General features: G+C 39.2%; 2 protein-coding genes across 3 annotated transcripts; one reads left to right on the top strand and one right to left on the bottom strand.

Annotated features, from left to right (window-relative positions):
* Positions 1–1609: 1609 nt before the first annotated feature.
* Positions 1610–11107, top strand: ACTA2 (actin, alpha 2, smooth muscle, aorta). Of its 2 annotated transcripts, XM_010014643.1 has the most exons (9): positions 1610–1655; positions 4257–4428; positions 6085–6213; positions 7512–7622; positions 8138–8222; positions 8314–8475; positions 8713–8904; positions 9844–10025; positions 10815–11107. In XM_010014643.1, exons 2-9 carry the CDS (start codon positions 4300–4302, stop codon positions 10956–10958), a joined length of 1134 nt encoding a protein of 377 aa, XP_010012945.1. In that variant the 5' UTR covers positions 1610–1655; positions 4257–4299; the 3' UTR covers positions 10959–11107. The 2 variants fall into 2 exon arrangements, with proteins under 2 accessions (XP_010012945.1, XP_010012947.1); XM_010014645.1 differs by lacking the exons at positions 1610–1655; positions 6085–6213 and having other exon boundaries at positions 4300–4428.
* A 1642-nt stretch (positions 11108–12749) lies between these two features.
* STAMBPL1 (STAM binding protein-like 1) lies at positions 12750–25558 on the bottom strand. The gene is made up of 10 exons (XM_010014642.1): positions 25475–25558; positions 23803–24020; positions 22355–22430; positions 20144–20239; positions 18473–18827; positions 17747–17871; positions 16722–16859; positions 15941–16053; positions 14266–14365; positions 12750–13046 (listed from the first exon to the last, which is right to left on the bottom strand). The coding sequence occupies exons 1-10, from the start codon at positions 25556–25558 to the stop codon at positions 12990–12992; spliced, it is 1362 nt and encodes a 453-aa protein (XP_010012944.1). The 3' UTR covers positions 12750–12989.
* Between the last annotated feature and the right edge of the window lie 395 nt (positions 25559–25953).

Here is a 25953-nt window from a genome sequence, read left to right as displayed (position 1 = left end):
TGAGGTACGTAATTTTTCTCAGCTATATTTCTGAGTGTTGTTTGAAAACAAAGAATTTGGGTTTGGCTGTCCTTTGAGTATCAGTTGAAGATACGCAAAAAAGGATCTGCTTATATCCTCTGCTTTAGGTTGCTTCCCGTGGTGGGGGTTTTTCCTTTTATTTTTTTCAGTTTAAAGTATCTGTTATCTTTTGCCCAATGCTGGAAGTGAAATAATAAATAGCTTTTGCATGGCTCATGTTCCAACACTTGTTAGCTTCTGTTTCTGACCCTCAAAGGCAGTTACATTCCTTAAAAGTTCCTTTCCTTAAAAGTTAAATTCCTTTGGTCTTCAATCCGTAATTCTGCCTATCTGCTGTATCTACTATTCCCCTAATCCTTAAATCTCTGCATCAGAAAAACTCCCACTGTGGTTTCATGGGAGATTTTCTTGCATTAAGACTACTCAATTAGGCAGCAAACACTCTGTAAGCAAATACATAATGCCCCTCCTCATTGTAGCAAGACTCACAAAGCAAGGATCTCACTTGGATTCTCACATCTTTCTTGACCAATTTTGAATCTGTAATGGTTTAGTATTGGACGTCAGAGATGCTGATTTCTGGTCTTTAGTACAAACTTAATGACAAAACATTGTTGACTATGAATAGGCTGCTTCACTAGAATCAGCCTGCCCAGACAACAGCTGGCTACAGCTGTAAAAATCCAGTCCTGCGCTGAAAATAACTTGCACAGTGAGAACCCTTGCTTTATTTGCTAAAGATATGTTCAACAGAAAATCTAGCTGGAGGATGTAAAATTCAAGAACTTTATCGTGAACAATTTGAGATGTGAGATTATGACAGTCCAGACTTGTGGCTGCCAATGGTGTAGCACCAGGGCAAAGTCAGCCCCCAGGTCCTGGGGTTTTGAAAATCAGCTGGCAGAGAAACAAGAAGGGGTTTCAACCCATCACAGTCCAGAGGGGATCAAACAATCTTTTAACAGAACATTTTTACAACCTTTGAAGACTTCACAGTGAACCCTATACAACAGCAGGTAATTTTTTCACTACCCTTAAGTCTATGGACAATATTTATCATACAAGCAAAATGCCAAACTTTTAAGGACTTTATAGTAAAATCCAGCATCTGTTTTGCTTGCTAGAAACATTCCCATTGGTTTTGTCAAAATCATTAATGAAAGCAAAGTGTTTCTTTAAAAACACCTTCCCTGGTATAAATGACTGCTCTTCCAATTTCTTCTTCTGTCTCTTGGATGTTACTATGGAGGCCTGGACCTCTCTTGTCTGAACACATGCTCCTCCTGCCAGTGCCTATTGTGGGCACGCTCTGTCTGTCTGTATTTTAGCAACTCTCCTGAAGTTTTAAAGTGTTTATCTTACACAGCTGAAAATCTCCTTCTGTTTCTTGAGCTTTACACTGGAATGCAGTGGAAGAGACCCAGGGCCTGTGGCCATCCAGATTAGAGGTTTTTGTAATAAGGTCCCTATATGGTTTTGTTAGAGACTTCAGCTCTGTCTCTGTCTGTCTCTACTCCTTGTTTGGGAGGCTAGTGGGAGGAGAAGAGCTGAAGGGGCTATATAACCTCAGAGCTTTCAGATCCAGAGTGCACCATCTCAGAGGAGTTATCTATCCCCAGCCAAGCACTGTCAGGGTAAGTGGCACTGAACCAGTAGCATGATTTACAGATTGCTGGAGGACTTCAATGAAATAGTGTCAAATGGAATCAATTCAGGAGGATGTCCTGCTGTGCTGTAGTTTGCTTAAGCAAACTTATTGGAATTGAATTGGTAAAATGCTTGTAGTATCTATACTGAATTGTTTTTATTTTATACCACATTTGAAATGGAAGGATTTCTACCTGATGATTTTGCTGATTCCACCAGCACTCCAGCAACTGTATAAAGACATAGTCTGTGTAATGTCACAGCTGGAATTACAGATATATTCATGTTTAAATGGACCTGTGTTAGTTTGGGACAGAACAGAGTTCCTGGAGGGGTACATAGTAGTGTTTCTCAGCAGGTTTGCTTCAGTGCTGTTAACTCAGTGTAAGGTGACATGAGTGTACTGGGGAATGTGACTGCAAGAAGCACTGGAAGTATGCAAATCAGCAGTCTCTAATGAGGATGTGTGTTTATTTGTCTTTGTCTCTATGTATATGAAACTACTGATCTGTAAAATGACAAACATTTCATTAAGGAACAGACTACACAGTATTTCTTGTGGGGCTGGAGTTCTCTTACTAGGTTGTTGTGGAGATTGATGAGGTGATTGGTTGGTTATCTTTAGACCTAAAGCAGGCAGAAGAAAGAGGCTAAATACTATATTAATTACTTGGGAGAAAAATATCCTTTTTGCCATAGTACTGAGTGACATTTTCCACTGTAAGATGTTGCTGTTGCATGCCATGGCAGTCCTGAGCTGTTAACTCACTGGCTGGCAGCAGAGCACTCTGTCTGAAATAATTCAGCTTTGATTTTTCGACTTTTTGTGCTTTATTACTAAATATGGTTTTCATTTAGAGTCCACTAAGCTCAGAAATGTAGCCTTTCCTGCCCCCTTCTTCCCCCTCCCCCAAGTGATTTTTGGCATCGCATTAGCTGCGTTGGTTTGAGCAAACCCCCTGACCTCAAACTCTGTTCCAAAAACAGACGGTTGAGAAGCCTATTTCCTAATTAGGAAATGGTTTGTCCAAACCAGTCTGTTCATTCATGTTAGATAACAACTGTACTCCATTCAGTAAATGTTTGAATATATAAATCTTGTTTTCCCAGGAGTTTAATGAATGCAAAAATTGCAACCTACTTTCCTTTCCCAATAATAATGATAAAATATCTGGAGTACATCAAGTTAGTTTTCCCTATCCGTGTCTTCTCCTGGGAGCTATGCCCATGCAGCCTGCAGGAGCAGGCAGGCCTGCAGCCATGTCTTGTGGCTGCCTGGCTGGAGAGAGACAGAGGATCTCAAAGGAAGGATTTGGGAGAACTGTCTGTGTTTGTCCCATCCGTTGTAGAGGCTAAACAGATTGTCGGCTCCCTTGCCCATCAGCCATGGCTCTCACTGACCCCATTCCCACTTCACCCTGTGCTTTCAGTATTCCTGTGGCAGAAGGATTTGGAGACTGCATGTGGAGCCAGCTGGTCTGTGGATGACAGCTGTCTCCTTTAGCTGTTAACACATTGCAATTTGTTGAACTCCGCGTGGAAGCCCGGGCTCAGAGCTAGCCAAGTGATTCCCTACCACACTATAAATTGTGAGCAAATAGTTCTTCTTGAGTTCTGGTATTTAGTGCTTGTTTTTGTAATTGACTTTAATACAAAGCCTTCAAAGCATTTTTATTACCCATATTATCTTCCTCTTGCCAGAGGAGGAAAACAGTTTCTTTTTACTGAGACAAGGAGCCAACATAAATTACTTTGCAACTCTACATGTAAATGCAGTTTATTAACTGCTTTGAAATGATGGTAGAGCATATGCTATGGCCTGTTTTTAAAACACATACTGTCCTTGCCTTCACTTTAGAGGCAGGTTATTTTTATTAAGTGACTAGTGGAGAGCTGGAAAAGGCTTTTTAATTTTGTTGTTGGTTGATTTTAATTTGGAACATTTCTTCTCTTTTAAAAGGTTAAATGTAAACTTAATTGACCATCTTCACCCAGTAGGTTACTATCTGCATCAGGACAATATCTCTGGTACATGCATAACATTAAATCTAGTCAGTTTTTGGGAAGCCCAAGACTGAATGGGGAAGACTGAAGTGCTCTTACCTTTGACAGCTTTCCACATGTGTGAGGATTTTGTCAGGGTGATAAAAGAGCAGGGGAAGTTGTGCTGAATCTGATGCAAAGGGATCCTTGTTTTTGCAGCTGTCAGCCCAGCATCCTCTTTTATCTCCTACCCCAGCTATGGCTTTCTGTGACCAAATTTAGATAAACATTTGCTCCTCCCTGATCTGCCTGCCCATGCCGCAGGACTGGAATTCTCCTCTGGAATCCCATGGATAATCTTAAGTCCATACATCCCTCTGGCAGACGTGGTAGAAACCTCTCATGGTTTCAGAAGGAAGCCCATTCGCTCGTATAGTCACGCAGGGACCTGGTCATTGCCAGACTGGTGCCATGCCTCTCTTGCTGGTGCTGGTCTTCAGGGGTGGGTCTGCTACCTGAGTATGGGGCTACTGGGGTGCTGGAAATTTTTACGTATTTGGGGTTTTTTCTGTGTGTTTTTAAATTCTTTTCTGCTGTTTTCACAGGGCTGTTTTCTGTCCAAAGGGCCTGAGGACACTGACATAGAAGATGTGTGAGGAAGAGGACAGCACTGCCCTTGTTTGTGACAATGGGTCAGGGCTCTGTAAAGCCGGCTTTGCTGGTGATGACGCTCCAAGAGCAGTTTTCCCTTCCATTGTGGGTCGTCCCAGGCACCAGGTGATGAACTGCTTTGGTTATTCCATGCTAGGCTTGTAGAAGGCTTTGCTGCACCATCCCCAGGTCTCCACTCCAGGGCCACCTTTGCTGTGTCTGGGGCTGGAGGATTTGTGTAACAGTATTTCCAGGCAAAAGGAATCCAGCAGTACGCTCACCTGAGTCAAAGCAGGTTTCTTGCCTTGTGAGAGGAATCCTTCCAAAATTTGTTACTCCCTTCTATTCCCTCCTTTCCCTGCCCATTAATTTTGGATCACCCAGAGAAATTTATGAATAAAAGCAGTTAAAAAACCAAACCAAACCAAACCAAAAAGCCCAATACAGAAGTATCTGGAAATTTTGACTGCCCTAAAAGCTGATGGTAGATGATGTGTGAAAATCTAAAGGAGGAAGGAGAAGTTTTCAGTCAGCTTCTTGACTTTATTCATTTAACTGTATCACAAATGGGCACCTGCCTAGGTTTAGTTTCTTTAGCTTCAAGGTTTACATTCGAGTATATGATGCATTCCACTCAGTTTTAATAGCTGGCAAAATGCATTTATTATCTGAGCTGTTTAAGAGAGTTTCTGAGCCAGATCATCATTAATATGAATTAGAGCAGCTTGGCTAGGCCACAACAAACTAATCCACCTAATTGCTTCTGTGCCATCTAAAGCCCTGGTGAAGTGGGAAGAGGTGACTGGTTGTAAAATGTGGCACTTGATATACCCAGCAAAAGTGGTTTTTTGTTCTTCAGGGGTTTTCAAATAACAGCTAGGGCTGGAAGTCTAATTGAGGCTTCTGGGTATTACCATGATCTAAAAAAGCATATTCAAGCACCAGTATCAGTATGAATGCTATTACTGCTCAAACCCAAGCCATACCGTCAGAGTGGAAACAAATACAGGTTTCTAGAACCTTTCTTTCCTGGTCATGTATCAAAGTTAGTATTAGTCCCCCGAAGGATTGCCCCACCAAAAATTGCAAATCCAAGTTGTCTTTTTTGAAGACAGAGAGTTAGAGATGCCAAGGTTTGGAGTCTATAACGACTTAGTTCTGATAAGAGTATTATGCACACAAAGCAACCTACTACATACTATTTTTTCCTAGTATTTCTGACTTTAACATATAGACTAGTATATATCCGTATTTTCTAGCTTCTGGTCCATGGACCATCTCTACAGGATCCATGAAAATACCTTAAAAGAAACCTGCAGCAGTAGACTTAAATTGTCTGTCTCTAATGGCACTATTGTAATATTCAAATGGAAGATTAAAAAATGTTGAAGTTTAAGCTTTGGGAAATATAAATTGTGTATTGCTCTGACTTGACCCTTAGATGGCACAACATACTTTCTGCTTTTACTCCACTTTATTACAGTTTAGTAGACAGTTCATCCCTAAATAGTAACAAATATTAAAACAACCTTATTTTTCCACTTTATCTTGATGCATTTAAGACTGTACTTGTTCTGTTTACTTAAACTGTAGTGGAAACATGAACTGCAGAGATTTAAGTGAACTAAACATTTCATTTTGGCAATTAGAGAACATCAAGTAATTCTTCATTAGTATTCATAAAGTATTTTGTAACTAAAATAACTGGCAACTGGATTTATTTCACAGCTACTTTGTGCCACCTCCCCCTGAGACACTAACTCTATTTGTGTTATTTTATAGGGTGTGATGGTTGGTATGGGTCAAAAAGACAGCTACGTAGGTGATGAGGCTCAAAGCAAGAGAGGAATCCTGACCTTGAAATACCCCATAGAACACGGAATCATCACAAACTGGGATGACATGGAGAAGGTATTTCAGCTTTAAAAAGTTGATGTGTATTACTGGTAAACGGAACTTCTTGAACCAAATGTTTACAGGATACCCACTAAATTTTAGGTGAAAGCATCATGTTATCAAGTACGGTTTAATGAGAAGCTTGTTAACTGCGAAGGTTAACTTGCATCTAAAGATGAAGTATCACTAGGAGTACATCAAAATAGTTATTGGAAGTTTTTTTACTGCAGTTTGATCTATAAATCTTTCCTAATTACTGGGGGGGCCGGGAAGTAAAAGTAAGAAAAAGCAGTATAGAAATATCTTTAATTTACCAGTAACGAAATGCAGTTTAGGAGGTTACCTGTTTCTGCAAAAATGCAAAGCATGTGTAATTCTGATGTGAAGGGCACTGTGTACAAATGTACTTTTTAATGCTGGAAAGATGAGCAATGTTGCAGTGTGATGCACCCATTTCAGAGCCAGCGTTTGGATGAAAGGCTTCCAGAACCGTGTTTATAGCCACAGTCTGTAGGGTTGATATAATTTCTAAGATGGTATCATTGTTCTATTATGCTGTGGAAATAAGAATATTTGGAACAGTTGGGAAACCAAAACATACTGCAAGTGTGTGGAGTCACACAGAACTCACTGACTCTCATACCATTGTAGGTTTTACTTGGGAGCAAAATCTTTCAGATGCCTAACATATTAACCAGCCCCTAATCACTGCCAGCTTTTTGGTCTTTAGAAGTCTGATGGCTTTACTTCTTGTTGGTTTATTAACCTCCTCATTGTGGTCCACTTGGCCTCAGATTTTTATAGCTGGTAGGAATGAGCTGTGCAGAAATGATAAACACAAGCTGACTTTCATCCTCACAAACCTTTTGCCTTCATTTCTTTTTATGAGTTCCTGGGCTGGCTTCTACAAACCAAAAGGTGAAACTGTCTTCAAGAGACACATAATCTATTGAATTCTACTGTGTAGGTCTGCATATGTTCTAGAGTTGTTCTGGAACTTTCATTCATTATTGAAATAGTGTTGCTGGAATCAAGACTGTCTTGCTCTGTCTCTACTGTTAGAATAACAGTAAGTTATTTTCACTAACTTACATGACCTTAAAATAGGTCATGTATTACTAGCAGTAAAATCTGAGGATAGTCTTTCTACAGTTATGTTGGTAATCTCTATGGAGGCAATAAGAACAACTACATGAGAAACATTACTAGCCTGTATCTAGTGTTTTAAGCAGAGTGCTGGAGCACAATACCTGTCTGGAAGTGATTCTGAGCTGATGGTGTTTCTTTCCTTTGGCTTCTCCCATTGCCCTCAGATCTGGCATCACTCTTTCTATAACGAGCTGCGTGTTGCACCTGAAGAACACCCAACTCTGCTGACTGAGGCTCCACTGAATCCCAAAGCCAACCGAGAGAAAATGACCCAGGTAAGATCACACTAAAGCTGTGGAATAATTCCAGCTTTGTGAATTCAACAGGATGTGAACTTCATCATTTCAGTTAGTCATGCTCTCCAGTAGTCTGTCTCTCTTGGTTATGGAAGATGAAAAGTGCACAGTGACCACCTATTATATCTGCATGTTATTATATTTACTTTAGAAAATCAGTGTATCTGCTTTCAATGTGAGTACTTCAGCCTGTCCAAGCTTTATGTCATCTTAATCTGGTTTTATGGTCAGGCCTATTACACAATTATCTTTAATATGTGCATGTGTCTATAATAATATATTAAAGATATAGGCGAGGTACAGCTAGATGTCTACAAGACATCTACAGAGATGTCTTGTAGAATAAATATTGTTTGATTTAGATTTTGTACTTTCCTTCTTTGTTATTACCAACCACCAAGAAATACAAAAATCTTGTCTTCACCCTCTCAGTAAAGTGCTTCAACCAAGCAAACCCCCCTAGTGTTAAGACAATTATTTTAATTGTGTTTCAGATTATGTTTGAGACTTTCAATGTTCCAGCCATGTATGTAGCTATTCAAGCCGTCCTGTCCCTCTATGCTTCTGGACGTACCACAGGTAGGCCTCCGAGGAACATGACACAGATGTTTGAAAGAGTTAAGTGTGTTGAAGTCCAGCTGGGAATGAAACGTGTGTTATTTTCTCAAAGGAATTGTGCTTGACTCTGGGGATGGTGTCACCCACAACGTGCCAATTTATGAGGGCTATGCCTTGCCACATGCCATCATGCGCCTGGACCTGGCTGGCCGTGACCTGACAGACTACCTCATGAAAATCCTGACAGAACGTGGCTACTCCTTTGTGACCACTGGTAAGGACCGGCTGCTGTCTGAGGAGGAGACTTGTTTAATGTACACTGTTTCTAGTGGCCTTAGAAGGACTAGCAGTGGTTCTGCAGTTGAATAGACACAAGAAGGAATCCAATAGGAAAGTCCCCTGTAAGACTAGCAGAGGATATGTTTAAAAAATGGGGAGGGTGTTGGAGGATCCTGTCAATATGTCCAGGTGCTTCCTGAGTGCCATTCTAAAGACTGAATCCTCTTGACAGCGGAGCGTGAAATCGTCCGTGACATCAAGGAGAAACTGTGTTATGTGGCCCTGGACTTTGAAAATGAGATGGCCACTGCTGCCTCTTCCTCCTCTCTGGAAAAAAGCTATGAGCTTCCTGATGGTCAGGTGATCACCATTGGAAATGAACGCTTCCGCTGCCCAGAGACCCTTTTCCAGCCTTCTTTCATTGGTAGGTTGAATGATTGTTCTGCTTTGATAAACTGCACATGAATATAAAGTTTCTATTTTCTTTTGATTGTGTCCCATTGCTAACTCAGTCAGACCTAGAGACAAGTATGTCCTGGCACCCATTATAAAATAATCTTTTAGAACAGCACTATTAATATGGTAGGAGAACTTTAGGTCAAACAATTAGACAAAATGCTTTCCCAGAATAAACCCTGAATGTTTACCCTGGCTTCTGGCATTGGGCCTGTGCCGTTTGCAGTTGGCTACTACAAGAAGAGTGGCCACAAAGTCACTTTTCTAAATAGTGTGAGGATTGTGGTGGGGCAGGAAACACTACTTCTGTTTTTCAAAAACACAGCCAGCCATGAAGGCAGACGTACAGCCGTGAAGGCAGACTTACAGCCATGAAGGCAGACGTACAGCCATGAAGGCAGACTTACAACAAGGTCACACAGAAAGCCAGTGTTGGTTCTATCGATCGGCAGAATTTCAGCTCAGAAACAGATGAAGTAGTTGCATACTTAGAGGTATTAGGACATATTGTGACTGTTCTGGCTCTGAGTTGGCTAACTACATAAACAAGGAAAAAAAGGAAAAAAGAAGGGGGGAAAAAAAGAACACAAATGATTCCAAGACCATATAAGGAGTTCTTAGGACATTCGAGTTTCCCTGCAAAAATCTAATGGAAACTTTACTATTCCACACCCCCAGCTTTCTTTTTAAGGAGGAGTTGTGTGTGGAAAGGGGAGGGGAGAGGAGGGCTGTACACCAAGGAACTACTAAGCAAATAATTTGGGCAGCTGCAGAATGACTTTCCAGGTTTCCACAGCTCTGAAGACTGATGTCCAAAGAGAAAATGAAGTTCATGTTGTCAGTTCTGTCTTAATTTTAAGTCTCTGTATGGAGTTGCTTTCTCAGAGGTCTTCTATGCCTTCCCCAGGCATGGAGTCTGCTGGCATTCATGAAACCACATACAACAGCATCATGAAGTGTGACATAGACATCAGAAAGGATCTTTATGCCAACAACGTACTGTCTGGAGGCACTACAATGTACCCGGGTATTGCAGACAGGATGCAGAAGGAAATAACTGCTCTGGCTCCCAGCACTATGAAGATCAAGGTATGGTGCAATCACTTGTAGACTTTTTGAGTTGTCAAGTACAAAGTCCTCAAAAATCTAGTGAAACATAGCAACACTTTACAAAGTAAGTGCTTTGTACATATTTTGAGTCGTGTTTGTAACTTCTAGCAAATAATCACCACCTGGTGACTTTGGTGCTGGAAGAAGAGAGCCTTCCCTCCTCTCCTTTCCTTGTTCACAGTGTATTCTGCAAACTGCCCTAGCATGGCCAAAGAATAGTATGGATCCAGCAGCATAAATTTTCCACTGGAGCTATATGTGAGCTTCTTCAGCTCTTTTTGGCTGATGGAGATGGGATAGAGGAAATGCTGGTTTTGTCCCTGGCCTGCAGGTTCAGAAAAGAGCCTCTGAAAAGTCAGTCTTCCTTCTGCTGCTTCAGATCTTCCATTCCTTGCTTTACAAACATTTTATCAGCTGTACCAATAAGAGTGCTCCATAGGTCACTCATTTTTCCAAGCCCTCCTGGGCTACAGTTATGTTTCCAGAGCAAGTATCTCTTCTTTTCTCATATGCAACCATGAAAACATGAATGCACTACTCCTACTCGGCAGACTGGCTCGGGCAGAGAAATTGAGAATTTAGACTCAAATAACAACTTCTTGACTTTACTGCTTGTAGCAGTGGCTAACTGTAATGCCAAGGATGACACTAGCACAGAGATACAATGTTTTTCTTACTATCAAATATCACTGCTTTCATAATTTTTTATAAGAGACGTATTTTATTCACTGTAGACTGTTGTACTTAATGCTTTTATTTCTTAAACAGATCATTGCTCCTCCTGAACGTAAGTACTCCGTCTGGATTGGAGGCTCTATTCTTGCCTCCCTTTCTACTTTCCAGCAGATGTGGATCAGCAAACAGGAATATGATGAAGCTGGCCCATCCATTGTTCACCGCAAATGCTTTTAAATTGCTTGATCTTTATATGCCTCCTTAGTGTATTACTGTGAATGTATTCAGGAAAATACATTCTTATAATTTCATTCCATAAATCCTTCATCGTAACTACTCTAATTAATTGGATACTGTATTTTTTTAATAAATTTTAAATGTGCTATAAAATTGCTGCTCCTATTTAAAAAAGAAAAAAAAAGAAAGCAAAATAAGAACATGCATGTGTAGAGGTACCACTACAGCTGGGTTGAAGCTCCATCTTGTGACGCGAATTTGTTACTACACTCTACTGGGCTTCGTAGAAAAAGAGGTACCTTCTGCTCAGTGATACCAATGATAGAAAATGCTCAGCTATCAGGCTGCACAATGTCAAAGTTTAGCCTCCGAAAACATTTTAGCCTTCAAACAGAAGCAGTCTTGATTTTTCCAAAGTTCTGGGCAGTACCAAAGGAGCATAGGATCTGTTTGATATCAGGATGAGCATCTGCACTCTGCTTTGCATCTGCTCTATCCAGAAATGTTATCTACCCACACCACTTCTTAGCTCACAGCTGTCACGCTGGAAATGATAATTTCTTACAGTTTGTGCCCCAGAGGTGTACAATGCATCTACAACAATTCTGTGTGTTTTCTCTGAAGAATCCATTCTTTTGGGAGCATATCTAAACACTAATATTAGATTGGACACATGACTTTCCTACCATATGCCCTCAGGATGAGGGCAGCCTATTATTTTTATGCTGTAATTTCTGGGAAGTTCTAAAGGGTAATTAAGCTGGCTTAATACACTTTCTTTTCAAAACTGGGTTGCTTTTTTGGGGGAGGGGTAATGTAATCAAAGTAGATAATTTAGACGGTTTTCTTTTTCTGTGATATTTTTTTCTGATTCCATTTATAGTCTTAAATAAATCAAAACTGACACTCAACTAGAAGTATATGCATAGCAGCTGAAGCCAGTGATACTGTATAAAAGTATATAGATGAATAAAGAGTTCTCTGAGACAGACCTGAAAAAGGTCAGTTCTAAGGAACTTGTTGCAATCTGTATGCATTAAAGGATACTATTTATTTTTGTTACCTATTTTCCTGTCTAAACTCAATAGTTTACCTCACTTCTCTGTTACGTGTTATCTTTCAAACTGTAAGCTCTTTGCAACAGCACCTGTTATTTACCATGTCTGAATAACCCCTGGGTTCCAGATCCTGTCCAGCTTCTGACTGTTGGCACAAGTTCTAAACTTTTTTGTACCAACCTTGTTATTTAAAGTACAGACCACCTAGATTCTTGGAACAGATACTAAATAAACTCTTGTAAGAGCAAATAACTTTGTATGGTTCTTCCTTCTAACTCCATCTAGATCTTTTTATCTAGCACTAGACAGATCCAGGGAATCCCTTTCAGGATAAGAACTTTTTTCAAATAAAGGTTTCTACTGGAGGGTTTCTGGAGAAGACCTATTTCTCCAGGGGATTCTGATATAACTCTCATATTCCAAGATGTGATGAGGTTCAGCTGTCAGGTAAAGGACTTGTGTCTTCCTGAGTATTTTCTGCTTAATAACTTAGCCAAGAATTGAGCTATACAAGGATGGAACAGAGAAAAGGATGGAAAAAAATTAAAAGTCACCCATCTGATGAATTTGTCTCTACTATATACAAGACAAATTCATGGAAGCAGTGAAGATAAATTTAAGTAGCTAGAGGTCACAAAAAGCCAACCACTGTTAAAAATCTCTCATTCTCAGAAAGCAATTAAAGCCAACAAGTGACAAAAGAAACATTATTTATTTCAACACGATTACTGTTGTTCGAAGTTAAGTTTATTGTGTTTTGTAGGTGATTTTTTTTAGAGATTCAGGGGTAATGCCACTGAAATCCATCTTGAAAGAGCAACAAAATAACTCTAACAGGCTAGAGCAATAAATATCAAACCATTCAATCTAAAATGTATAAATATAAAATTCATTTCTGAAAATGTAGGAAAAACAGGGATCCATTTTTCTGTTTTGGCCATTTGTACAGTAGCATAGTGATTGTCCATCCATATCACCTCAGATCCAGCACAATTATCTTTATGTCTTTCCCGACCACATGGGAACACGGCTGCAGAAGAAGTCAACCCATTAGTCATAAAAATAATTTTCAGTAAAACAGCATATGAGGGCTATTGTTTTCTTTCAATTTTCTGAGCCTGCTTAATACTACGCCTATCTATCAAGCTTTGACTCTACCTGTCACTGCCTTTTCCACAGTCAAACCTGACCATCACAGGTATAGAATGCTGAATAAAGCAAGGACTGCAACATCCAATCAGAAATAAATTTCTAAGTATAATATTGTTCTGTGTTTAGCCTGTGAAACAGATTATAGTTCTGTGCTATCCGTTATGTAGCACAGCATGGGATACCTCAAATGGAGAGGGAAGGTGGTGTGTCATGGATTGGAAGAGGTGCATGGGGGACAGCAGCAACAAAGGGTGAACTCTGTTCTCCTCCTGCAGTAGCTTCAGATGTGTTTGCCCATATGATGGCTTTTTTTTTTTTTTTTATAGTATTTAGGACTAGATTGTGTCTTTAGAGGCTGTGATCTCACTGGTTTTGTTGGAAGATCCACATGTTCTGGGGGTTGTACTTGAAAAGATATTTGTGTTCGATATGCAGTACCGGCAGCGTGTCTAATGATTATAAATCAGCTCAAATGGGCAGTAACTTAATTAATGAACTAAGTCTGTAAAGGGCCACTGAAAAGAACCCATCTGGAAAAAAAAAAAGGTCTTTAATTTTTTCAGAGTTGGATGATCATCTCATTATCCCTATAGTCAATGATAAAAGAACAAAAAAAGAACCCATATTTCTCCTCCTTTTGAAGAACAATATTGACATTCTGAGAGTCCTTCAACAAAGAAGTAATTTCCAATATCTTTCAGCGTTACTTCTCTGCATCTGATCATTTTAGTTTGAGCTATATGAGATGTTCTGTATTTGAAGTGAGACAATGAGTTTTCTTAGAAAATAAAATCTTCATTATTCAAAGGTAAAAATTGTTTTCTTCTGGACGACGGTGACTTTTCTGATAATTCTGACTGACTATACTGCTCAGTCTTACATATAGGATATTATGCTAATTAACACATCAAAAGATCTGGTAGTTACTGAGAAGCTGGTGGAAAATTATGGGCAATGAAGGAATTATGGGTAATGAATTATTAACATGGAGGAAAAATGATAAAGAAATCTAATCTGAAGCACATACAATTTCTGCTTGCAGCAGAACCATGGGCAAGAATTTGCACAGTCAAAACCATGCTGGATTATATACTTACATTAAACAACCTAAGGTCCTTTGTATGTGGGTGGAAACCTTTCTTTTTACAAGCAGAAACTTCTAGCATGCCAGCATTAGTAAGTCTGAAGATGCCAGTGCTGGAAAGCAAAAGATGAAATTCCTGTTACATACTGTTCCCATAATATGTCTCCACGGTTTCACACAGAAATTGCTTAGCTTAACAGAAGGACGACAGAATGGTACTCAGTGACCTTTGATACACAGGAGCCAAGGCTGAGCTGGATTCTTAAAAGTATTTGAAATAAAGGGGAGTTGTATGCTTGTAAAGGAAGACATGATGAGGAGAAGGGGAGAGAAAAAAGAAAGAGAAATCACAGTGCTGGAGATGTTCCCATTAGTCAGGTTAGGCCAAGTAGCCTTAGTATCCTAAGGGCCGAGGCTAGTTTATGCAGAAAGATAGAAACCAGAAACTTAGGTGTTCTGGATTGCATTTCACTCACTGAACTCTAGAGGGGCAACTGAAAAAGACAGCAGCCTTTAAACTAGCTGTGTAAATGACTTGTGAGAGTACACGTTCTTCCCACTCTTAGGTAATTAAGTAATACAAAGCACTAGAAAATGCACTGCTGCATATGTATGACCTAATACTGAGTGTTGACTAAACCGGCAGAAACCCCAGCCCTTCTGAGAAGAACATTAATACCTAATAGCTACAGGACAGCACCTGACTGATAAATATTACAGATAGTAGTAACAGGTTCGAGTTGGTTACAGAGTGTCAGCATAAGCTACGAAAGAAGTTTGGAAGACCAGAGATTTGAAAATGTATGCAGATGTACTCTAGGTTACAAACCCTAGTGCTTGTGCACCTGTCACTCAGCATGTACATAGAGCTGTGCTACCTGAACAGCTCATATAGGAAATTACGGAACCAGAGTGGGATTCACAGAAGTTATTTACAAAGGTGGAAGGACAGAAAGGAAGGCTGAAGGAATGTTTTAGCCCTGGGGTCTTGAAGTGCCACATGCTCCAAAACAGTATCACAGAATTGTTGAGGTTGGAAGGAACCTCTACAGGTAGTCCAACACCCTGCTCCAGCAGAATCACCTTAAACAGGTTACCCAGGACCATGTCCAGTCAGGTTTTGAGTGTCTCCAAGGGTGTAGACTTCACACCCTCTCTGGGCAACGTGTTCCATTATAAACTTTCACATTTATATTTACACATTTTCATTTATTTTCCAGAAATTATTGTTCGTATTTTATGAAATACAAGAAGAGGACCTTATCAAAAATGTGCTCTTTACCTGTCTACTCCCCAAACTGCATTTTTCAGATCATCCTATAGAAATACGTCTAACCCTTCCACTTCCTTCATCAGACAGGATGAAGCTAGGTCTGTGGAAGGGCGCTGACACTGAGGTCTCCAGAAGAACAGCTCCTGTCATTACTACCCAGTTGAGAGGAGTATGAAAATAAATAAGGTTTAAAACCTTGGGCTGGGAAAGGAGGAGGAGGAGAGAGGAGCCAGGAACAATATTGTGCGCAGAGACTAATTGGAATGCAAGTTTAAGCAACTTAAAGAAAACAAACTCACAATACAGGATTCCTGCCCTCCATCCCAGTTGACATGTGCTGTTTGCACTTGGTCAGACTTTGCAATAAGGAGCAGGGGAAAATATCTAAATATTACTTAGAAAAATCAGAACTCACTCATTATGCTTTGGTGAACAAACAATTGCAATGGCCTCTGGCAACATTAGCTGATAAGAACAATGAGTATGAAGATCAACACTGGATAGGAATGCAGTTTGTGTTGGATGTGTCTACAAAAAGAAAGGGAAAACTCAACATCACGAAATATTTCTTACAAATCAAGGTCGACATACATTCAAGAAGGAACAATAATTTGTAACAAGTGAAAGCATCAGTACTTCCCCACATTGGTTTCTTAAGTTTCTGTTAAACAAGATTCTATATTGTTAGGGTGGCTTTTGGGTATGAGATTTATGGAGGCACATTCACAACCAGATGTACAAGCAATTTTCTGATCATGGGGGAAAAAAGGTGGAATGAAGAAGCACAAGACAAAGGGAAATGACTTGATTGTCCAAAACTCCCAAGAGTGAAATTAATATAAAATTTAAACAACACAATATTTCCTTCCCCCCCCCCCCCCACCACCCCCCCCCCCCCAATACAGTAGGAAATAAATGGCATCAGAGAGTATTAAAATACCCCGAGATCAACATAAACAAAAGCTGCACTGGCAAACACAGGCCCACTGTGTGAACAGGATGGCTCAATTGCATTAAGAAATATTTATCTGTGGAGAACACTAGTGCTCATTTACATTACAACAATGAGAATTAAGTGAGCAAATTAATCTGGATTATTCCAGTTATTTCTTTAGTTTGTTAATTCCAAGGGTTTTTTCACATAGTATGCAGAGCCGATATAGAAAAGATGGAATCTGTGAGTCATACATACGTACATGGATCCAACCCAAAGTGAGGAGATCATACTGATCCTGAATACCAAATAACTCTTCCACGTTCTCCATGTCACAGTAGTCTGGTCCTGCAGATTGCTTTGGCACTATTACATGGGTGATAGTAAATTCATTATGTGTCTGTAAAACAAACGTTGACTGTTTGAACAGATGAACTAATGAATAAATGCTGAATCAGGATCTGAAAGATGTCAGTCTATCAGCTAAAACAAAGCAGCATAGCTCTGCTGATTCCAGTGCAGCTATACTGACTTACTGCACCTGAAAACATGCTTCAGCATTTTATCATGGAAACGTACAGGGCAGTAATTGTAACAACAGGAGATTGTTGTATCGCAGTGTTCTCAGAGACAAGTGTGAAAAGATTGCCCTTTAAAACAACATGAAAAAAGAGGTTTGAGAGTACTAAAATTATTTTCTGTGAAACTTGTAACATCACTACTCTTGCTATTCTTTCTCTTCATGCAATTCAAATACACCCGGACAATATCTTTAAAATTCTTCATATGCCAGCATCAGCCATGACATGCGTCCCTGCTCTAAACAAAACAAATCAAACAAACAAACAAACAAACCCAGTTTGAAAATCAGATGCTCTAGAGCTTAATGTGTGTGTGTGTGGGGGGGAATTTTCTTCTTTTTTGTTGTGCTGTTATGAATTTGATGACTCCTGTAGATTCTAACAGTCTTTATATTTCATTGTCCTGCAACTAAACCTCACTTACCTTACATGAATGCCAGAGAAAGTCCTCGAAAAAGCCTGTATTGTACAGCACGTACAACTGAAAATCTTGCTACATTTTATAACAATAGCAGTGTACTTTGATCAGATGTTTCCTCAATAAGGCAAGCCTACACTGCTGAAGTGACCACTCAGTTTATAATAAGTTAATTACATTAAAGGCTAATTGTTTTGTTCTGCTTTTGCTCTGAAATCAAGATATTACAGGAAAATATAGCACTATCAAATATGTCTTCCCCAAACAAATGGGAGGGTTAAACTGTACCAGTTTTCCACAGAGAATTCCACATGTCTCTATTCCTCTTACTGTATTTGCCTCTGCTAGCAGCAGAAATTTGTGACAGAGATCCCTGGGCAAAATGACGCCTCTGAGTGCTTCTGCCAATTGAGCTAACAAAAAAAAAAGTAAAAAAAGAGAGAGATAAAAAGGCATTTGCAGCTTACACAGCGAAGTTCCCTAAAATAAGGCAATATACACAGTTACAAGAAATTAATAAAAATGAAAGAATTATATTTCCAAATCACAGATTTCTAATGAGAAGAAATCTATAGCACAATCACTTCACCCCAAATTGAGGTCAGCAGCCCATTAGATAAGCCCACTACCCTGCTCCTGAGGTATACCACCCCTGAGCGAGCTGATACCACCCCTGGCCAGGGCTTCCCAGGGAGAACCACTGAAGGTTCTGCTTTCTTTGTCTTGAAGTCTGTGGCAAGATTCAGAGTTCATTACACAGGAACACTAAGGCTCAGTCTCCAGATCCATGTACTGGTATTCAAATGGAAAATGTGAAACTATGCCACTAATCTCTCTTAAAATGAAGAAAATATATGGAACTGTTGTGTGTACATGAACCAGTTCATGCTTGCTTCACTAGGGCCATCCTCACAGTGAATATATACATATGCATATGCAATATGTGGACTTGGACAAATGGCAAAGAGGCAGATAAAATAAAATAATAATAATAATAAAAATCTCTGCACTTACTCTGAACAGCACTTAAAGTAGCTGCCGGCTTTAAGACCCGGTTTACTGGAGGCGAATGTCCAGCGCAGCCAGATGTGCTGCTCGTCTCTTTTTTTTCAAGCAGTGCAGTAGATAGGGAGCTGTTGTCTGGCACAGAAATACAGGATAGCATACTTCCATCTATCTGTTCAGACATAACCATGCTCTCTTTGATTTTCTGATGTCGAGCTAGTTCTTGCTTCTTAAGTTGATCCTCAAAGAATTGAAACTGTTCTGATTCGAGCTGCTGTTGCCTCATATGTGCGATTCGTTTCTTCTCTGCCTCTATTAGCTTTTGATGCTCTAGTTTCTTCAGAAATTCAGTTTTACATTTGTTCTGAAACATATGAAAAATAGTAACATTCTCAAAATACTAAGAAAAGCTACAAAAAATGAAGGGAAAGAAACAATCTAACTGTTTAATAAAAACACCGAATCCTGTCATTAAAAATCAAGTCTTTTGGAATCTGCTGAACTGGCAAATACAACTATGTCCTCAAATTCAGTAGGATATGGAAGGAAACACAGAAAGTAAGAAATTACTAACATGAAGCTTCCAATCTGCATACATGTGCTGCGTGCTGCTTTGCGTGTTTTCTTCAAATGAGCCAGCTATAATACTGGCCTTATTTTCCATATATAAAGTCATTAGAACAAGACTTTTTGGAACATTGATAGGAAAGGGACTAGACAGAAGAGTAACCTTTTGTGATTTTCAATGCAACAAGAGACACATGAACACATGTGTTTTCTGGGTAGATTTCATAATTCATTTTGTTATCTGGTTTTGTTGCTTGTTGCTGCTGTTTGGAGAAGTTGGTTGACTTTCTTCTGCTACTTTCTTTCCTCAGCTTTCCCTGGATTGCTTAATCTGGCTTTGGTGCATAGCCTCCCCAGAGTCAGACACATTAGGTGGCTTCTCCGCCCTGGTCTATGTCCCCCTTGTCTCCAAGCCACCTGCTGTTCCACAAACTGCAAGAGAAGCTTTGGGTTTCAACAACTCTTCCTGATCCCCAGTAAAGGAGAATTTCAAGCATCTTCAGAAGCAAATGAAAAAAAATAAAAACCAGAGCAAAGTCATCTCTTAAATGTCATGAACAAAATAGAGCAAGAAAGCAAGCCCCAAGCCAATCAGTGACAGGAATACAGGGTCAATTTGAAGAGAAGGAAAGAAAAAGATGTTTTTTCTCAGATTCTCTTTCCAAGACAAGCTTTTAAAACTATGGATCCTGTTCTCAGTGACTTCAATACACAAGGTACAAGTATTTACAGTTATTTAAAGACTAAAGCAGGTTCAATTCAAACTTGAGCGTATTAGGAGTCAAGGGTCTTTTTCCATATACTCATATAGATGTATTAACAGTATCCTTCTTACAAAACAAAACCAGAGTGTACCCAAGATCTATTTAGATACTTGCAGACAGTTATTAAGGAAGTATCACAGCACATTTATCTCCAAGCACACACTTGCATTATTTATTTTCAAATAACCAATGGGTTAGATTCTGAGAAGTGAAAAGCCATTCTAAGCAGCCTGTGAAATGGTTAGGTTCTTGTGGAACTGGCATTTTACAGCTTCATTTTTAGAAAGCTTCATATGACAGAAAAAAAAAAATCATACCAACAATGATTTAATAAGCATATAAAACTTACTTGATTTTGCATGTATTCTTGATATTCTGAGTTGTATTTTTTTAAAAGATCCCTCTTCAATTCATCTGTCCGTGGAAATGCAACCTCCTTCAATTTCTTTGGGGTGGGATGGGGGAGAAAGAGAGATAAGTTTACTTCTGACTTTTTAAATGAACCACCTGGAAAACAAACTCAGCTGCAATACAGATTTTAAAAAAAATTGCAAAATAGGAAAACCAAACACTGATCTTCTGCCAGGAAAGAAAGGAAGAAAATAAACACTAATTCATCATATTATGAAACTTCTGTAGTACACTGATTTCAATAAAGCTATATGTCAGTGAAAGATGTGACATCTTATCTCAATGAAAGATTAATCCTTCTTTTCCAGATTGCTATCAGTTATCTCAGTTTTCTTTAATAGCAGTATGATGACTAACATTTTTGTTGTAGGCATAATTTACTAAAGAATCCAAGTCCAACATTCAGCTAGGATCATCACAGTTTTCTCTGGGTCTCCATGGACAGAAATATGACCGAATATGGCCATTTCCAGGTGGAGAGAAAAAAATAAGTATTTATTTGCAGAGATAGCCTGTAGCTTCCTGTGACACCCCTGTTTGTAAAACAAAAACAATGCTTCATGTTTTCTACTGATGCAGAGGCTGATACAAAATAATTTAGAGGCTTTTTTTTTTAGAGACCATGTGCTTAATCCTGCTGAGTGTCCTAGGTAGCAGCATGTTAGGTGCCCTTTCTCAACTGGGATATTTTCCTAGATTGTGAGCCACAGTCAAAAACTTGACATGAAGCATTTTGGCTTTTGTGAGAGACTGAACTGAAACCAGACTCCACTGTCCATAGTCTCAAAGATTGGTATGAGATGCTGAGATGGAACTCCACTGTCCATTGTCTGAGAGATTGGTATGAGAAACTGAGATGGAACTCCACTGTCCATTGTCTGAGAGATGGGTGGGAGGAGATGAGATAAGACTCCTCCATACATTATCTCAAGGATTGGTGTGAGGAATTTCTTCCCATTATCTCAAGGATTGCTGACAGACATATGCAGTTGAAGAGCTGGCCAGTGAAACTGGTCCACCAGGTACATGCAGTACCTGACATGAAGAACAGAGGTACTCCTTCCAGCTCATAACAAAAGGGGGAAAAGGTAATCACCATGTGGACACGCACCTCCAGCAATTACTATGGACCCTTCGGGACACTCTCCTCCGATGCCAACTACAGACCCTGAAGGACTCCCACCACTGAGGATGATGACTACGGGCCCTCGGGACACTGCTGGATTCATGGTAGTGTTTATGTCTCTGCACTCTGAATGCTTGCTTCATTTCTATCTTACTTTCTCATCTGTCCTATTGCTATCTTTTTTATAGTAATTTCCTTTCTAATAATAATTGTATTTTTATAATAAACACTTGACCTCACTTGTGTCTTAATTTCACTCTGGGGATCATGAACAAAATATTTCCGACACTGGGGTTTTCCGTAGTCGGACCCTGACAGCTTTGAGTATAACACCATTGAGCTTTAGGTGTACGGAAAGGATGCAAATATGGCAGCATGAAGGAAGGGGCAATTATACTTATTCTAACAATTCTGACCAGGCAATTCCAGATAGTTTAAGCTCAGCATAAGACTGTATTTGAAATTCTCTTTTAGAAGGGGAAAAAAAAAAAAAGAAAAGAAAATAAACCTGTTTTATGTATAAGTGGAGGGAAAAACCTGATAAAAATGAAGCAAATACATATTTGGTAACAAAGAAAGCAAAAATATACTTTATTTAGCAGGGAAAGCAAATACTGCCCAGACACCATAATGACACACACGTCTCTTTTCCTGTTTGCAATAGTCAGTTTGGACCATTATGCACTCATGTAACTGTGACCAGAATCAAACTCTAAGTACTGTTAATTTTGTGTATTTTTAATATGTAGACTTTCAGAAATAGATATACCTGGGTTTCCAACAATCTAATAACTTCTTCATAGACTGTTCTTGTTCACCTTTTAGATTGATAATATGATTTCCAGTAATGATAAGGTGATTAAACTGAAATAAGACATGAATGACTAGTGAAAAAAGGTATAAGAAATGCAAGATGTGGTGACTGCCATAGCGTATGTGTGCACTGAGGAAAAAGGAGTGCTAAGAAAGAATGGAGAGATGCTGGGGAAACATTTCTTAAAGGCCAAGAAACCATAACCCTACCTTAATAATATCTTGTTTTTCTGGTATCGCACATTGGTGATAGTCTCGGTGATTGGGCAGCTTTTCTACGAACAACCTGGAAAATTAAACATGTTTCACCTCGGTAGCTAGAGGAATATTCAAATAGCTTTTATGTTGGCAGAAAAATCAATTTCACATAACTGTTAAACACTGAGTTCCAGTTGACTTGGAGCAGGTTTTTACACATTTGTTTAAACTAACACTTAAACACTTGTATAGACTTCTATGGGACACAGAGGGTAACAACAGGAGATTATTTTCTACATCTAAACCTATTTTGGTTGGGTTAAAAAAAGGGCTAACTAGCAGCTAGCACCTAAAAATAGTTCTCAAAACCACCCTCCACCTAGTCAGTGTTAATAAATCCTATTTCTACTGTCTTTATCTGTCCTTAGCTGAAATGCTAAATCTTAAATGGGAATGAAGCACTGACTATCGTTAAAGCAGTTATTTTTACCAGACCAAGCTGCACAGCTAACTGCAGTGTTCTGAACCTACCCAGGCATCTAAATTATGGCAAAACTCAGCTGCAAAGAGTTTGGAATACACAGCTGCTATCATTATTTCAGCAATTTGTACGATATTCACCTCCAGACACTCTTTTTGTAGAGATACACACGTTTTAAATTAAGTGGAATAAGAAAGATTTGGTCTACTTTTCAGAGCATGAGGAAAATCAGGGAGGAGGAAGGAGGTCTCCCAAAATAAAAATAATTTAAAATACACATATTAAAAAAACCCCTTGCAGAAGTAAGAAAACCAAACAAACCTACGGTAAAACTAGCTAGTTTTGGATCTGTCACTGCCATATTTTTCAGCTGGTTATTTTAAGAGTTGCAATGAAACCTCTCCAGATTTGGTGGTTTTGCATGGGGAAAATAATCATACAAAGAACATATGTTGTGGATTTTGTGTTTATTCGTATAAGTAGCAATACATTTTACTTAATCCTTTTGGGGAAGAAAAGTAAAAAGAAGCAAAAAGTGATTTTTTCATGTTTTTTAAGTGCTGTGCAATATTACCACCTTAAAGATCAGCAGAAGCTCATAGGGCGTAGCTACTAAAGGCTCAGAAATCTTACCTAACCATTGTTTTTTAAGCCATGCACTTCATTTAACCAACATGCTGATAGATACAGAATAACCTGTAGGAAACAGTGCTCATAGTATAACCTGGTACAGTAAACTTAAACCTCTGTATATTAGGTTAGTTCATGCCTGGCAGTTAATAGATGAATAGGAGTACTGTACTAACAGCTGAGATGAAATTATAACAAAGCCTCTAGTTAAAGATCGCTAGAGAACAAAGCTATTCTGCAAGAACACACCCAACATTTTTCCCCTAATCTAAAGGTGTGCCCTGTTTTCACTGCAACTCTTCATTTTACTCGGAATTATAAGTTGTAATGACTACAAACAGTTTCTTACGTTATGAACTTATTATAAAAAACAAAAGCGTTCTCCAGGTTTCCCTCCTCCATGTATACTGATGCCATTCGCTCCATCTCTACTCCAGATCTAAAGTAACGACGTGGAGTGATATCTTCATTGATTGTGATATTGCTGCCAAGTTTGCTTAAGGCACGTACTCTCTCTTCTGGGGTCACAGAGATGTCTGTATGGTCAGGAATAGCTACCAGCTTTTTCTGAAAAAGAACAGAGAGGTTGGCAAAGAGAACCAGATATCGTGTTTCACTTTCAGTAAGTGATCTCACTCAAGAAAATCAAGGGAAATCATAGAATACAGAATGGTTAATGTTGGAAGGGATCTTAAAGGTCATTTAGTTCCAAGCCTCCTGCCACAGGTAGGGACCCCTTCCACTAGACCAGGTTGCTCAAAGCCCCATCCAACCTGGCCTTGAACACTGCCAGGGATGGGCAGCCACATCTTCTCTGGGAAAAGCTTCTCTTGCCTTAGCCTAAACAAAGTCTCACCACCCCCACAGTAAAGAATTTCTTCCTAATATCTGACCTAAATCTCTCCTCTTTCAGTTTAAAACCATTCTCCCTCATCCTATCACTATTTGTCCTTGTAAAAAGTCCCTCCCCAGCTTTCCTGTAGGCCGTCTCTAGGTATTGGAAGACTGTTACAAGGCCTCCTCTCTGCCTTCAGGCAGAACAAGCTCAGCTCTCTCAGTCTGTCTTCACAGAAGATGCGATAGAGCCCTCTGATCATCTTTGTGGCCCTCCTTGGGTCTTGTTTCAACAGGTCTATGTCCTTCTTGTGTTGGGGTCCCAAGAGCTGAACACAGTAATCTTTAGCTTTTTTTTCTCAAAATAGACATTGGTTTCCCCACCAGGAAAACAGTTAAAACATTCCAACGTATTTCTTGATTGCAAGTAAATTGTGATTGCAGTTACAAATAAAAAGTCATCTTATGCCCTTGCCAAATCTCCAAATCACACGCCAAAAAAAAAAAAAAAAAATCATCCTAGGGGAAAAAAAAAAAAAGAAACAATTAAGTACATCTTTGCAGAAATCATCTAAGGCAATAGAAAGTGTGTTCTCTTTAGAAACCTCCATACATGGAATTCTATAGGGTTCTATCTTAAGTTATTGAAATAATTTGATGGAGGGCCTAAATACTCTGACTCCTATCATGTGCTGTATAGGGTATGACTGATGGGGATAGTTCATAATAAAGAGCAATAGGTTTCCCTGGTCAGTCAACAGTTCACTTCAGATGTTCACTTCCAGTTTCAAACAAGGCAGTTACAGCCTAAGAAGTTAGAACTAACTCCACTGAAGAAGCGTAACTGCTTATTATAATAATTAACTTCCTGTTAAGTGGCTAAATAATTGGCTACTGCAAGTTGTTTCCTCTTACTCTGATGAAAATTTTTACTCTTTCTGTTCAAAATGTTCATTTCAACTTCTTAAAAATCTGATCACTGAAAGAAGTTGAAACCCCATAAACCACATAAATAGAAATAAAATATGTTCAAAAAAAGCCATCAGGCAGAATGTGGAAGGAACTAGCTGTATGAAGGAAGTAACCCTTGTAGCTCACAGCCAACACTGCTAAGGATCTCTTTTGAACTGTTTCCTATTTGAAAAGGAGGGTGCTCAGCCATTAAAGTATTTCTTTGTAATACATACCAGTGAGCTGACAGTGAATGATTGTTCCATACTGTTTTCTGTCTGCAAACCAAGGAGATTGCTCTTTTCCTCCAAAGTCTCCATCTGACTGCAAAGGGCAATATGAATTCAGCACTCAATATTTGCACCCAGCTGTCTCAGGGTTTATTAGCCCAAGGCAAACATAGATATGTAATTGTGGTCGTGTGCTGGAAAAAATAAGACAAGTCATTCTGATTTAGAAATACATTCAAATGTAATGTAAGTTTGCATGCTGGCACCTACCCATAACTTCAGTATCACAGTACTTGCATATTTAATAATAATCTAAAATTTACCAGGCATCTAGAATTTAAAATAGGAATGCATAGGGGCTTACAGGACAGTTCGGACGAGCTAACCTGTTCTAACGTTATTGCAGTGAATTTGAACACATTATAATAAGTTATTTTTACAATTTTTACAGCAATTTAACACCTCTCCCTCACTTCCAAGCGTTA

The sequence above is a fragment of the Nestor notabilis genome, unplaced genomic scaffold (assembly GCF_000696875.1).
Source record: "Nestor notabilis isolate BGI_N333 unplaced genomic scaffold, ASM69687v1 scaffold7055, whole genome shotgun sequence".
Classification (NCBI taxonomy): Eukaryota; Metazoa; Chordata; class Aves; order Psittaciformes; family Psittacidae; genus Nestor; species Nestor notabilis.
The sequence above is the reverse complement of the archived record's forward strand: the minus strand, read 5'-3'. Positions and strand labels throughout refer to the sequence as shown.

Excerpts from the sequence above, each read along its gene's own strand:
- ACTA2 (XM_010014643.1), top strand. The coding sequence starts at position 4,300 with ATGTGTGAGGAAGAGGACAGCACTGCCCTTGTTTGTGACAATGGGTCA. Across the intron at positions 4,429-6,084 it reads TGGGTCGTCCCAGGCACCAG|GGTGTGATGGTTGGTATGGG; the intron begins GTGATGAACTGC and ends GTTATTTTATAG. Across the intron at positions 10,026-10,814 it reads CCAGCACTATGAAGATCAAG|ATCATTGCTCCTCCTGAACG; the intron begins GTATGGTGCAAT and ends TTTCTTAAACAG.
- STAMBPL1 (XM_010014642.1), bottom strand. The coding sequence starts at position 25,558 with ATGGAGACTTTGGAGGAAAAGAGCAATCTCCTTGGTTTGCAGACAGAA. Across the intron at positions 18,828-20,143 it reads AAGAATACATGCAAAATCAA|AACAAATGTAAAACTGAATT; the intron begins GTAAGTTTTATA and ends CATATGTTTCAG. Across the intron at positions 16,054-16,721 it reads TCACTTTGGGTTGGATCCAT|ACACATCCAACACAAACTGC; the intron begins GTACGTATGTAT and ends TTCTTTTTGTAG.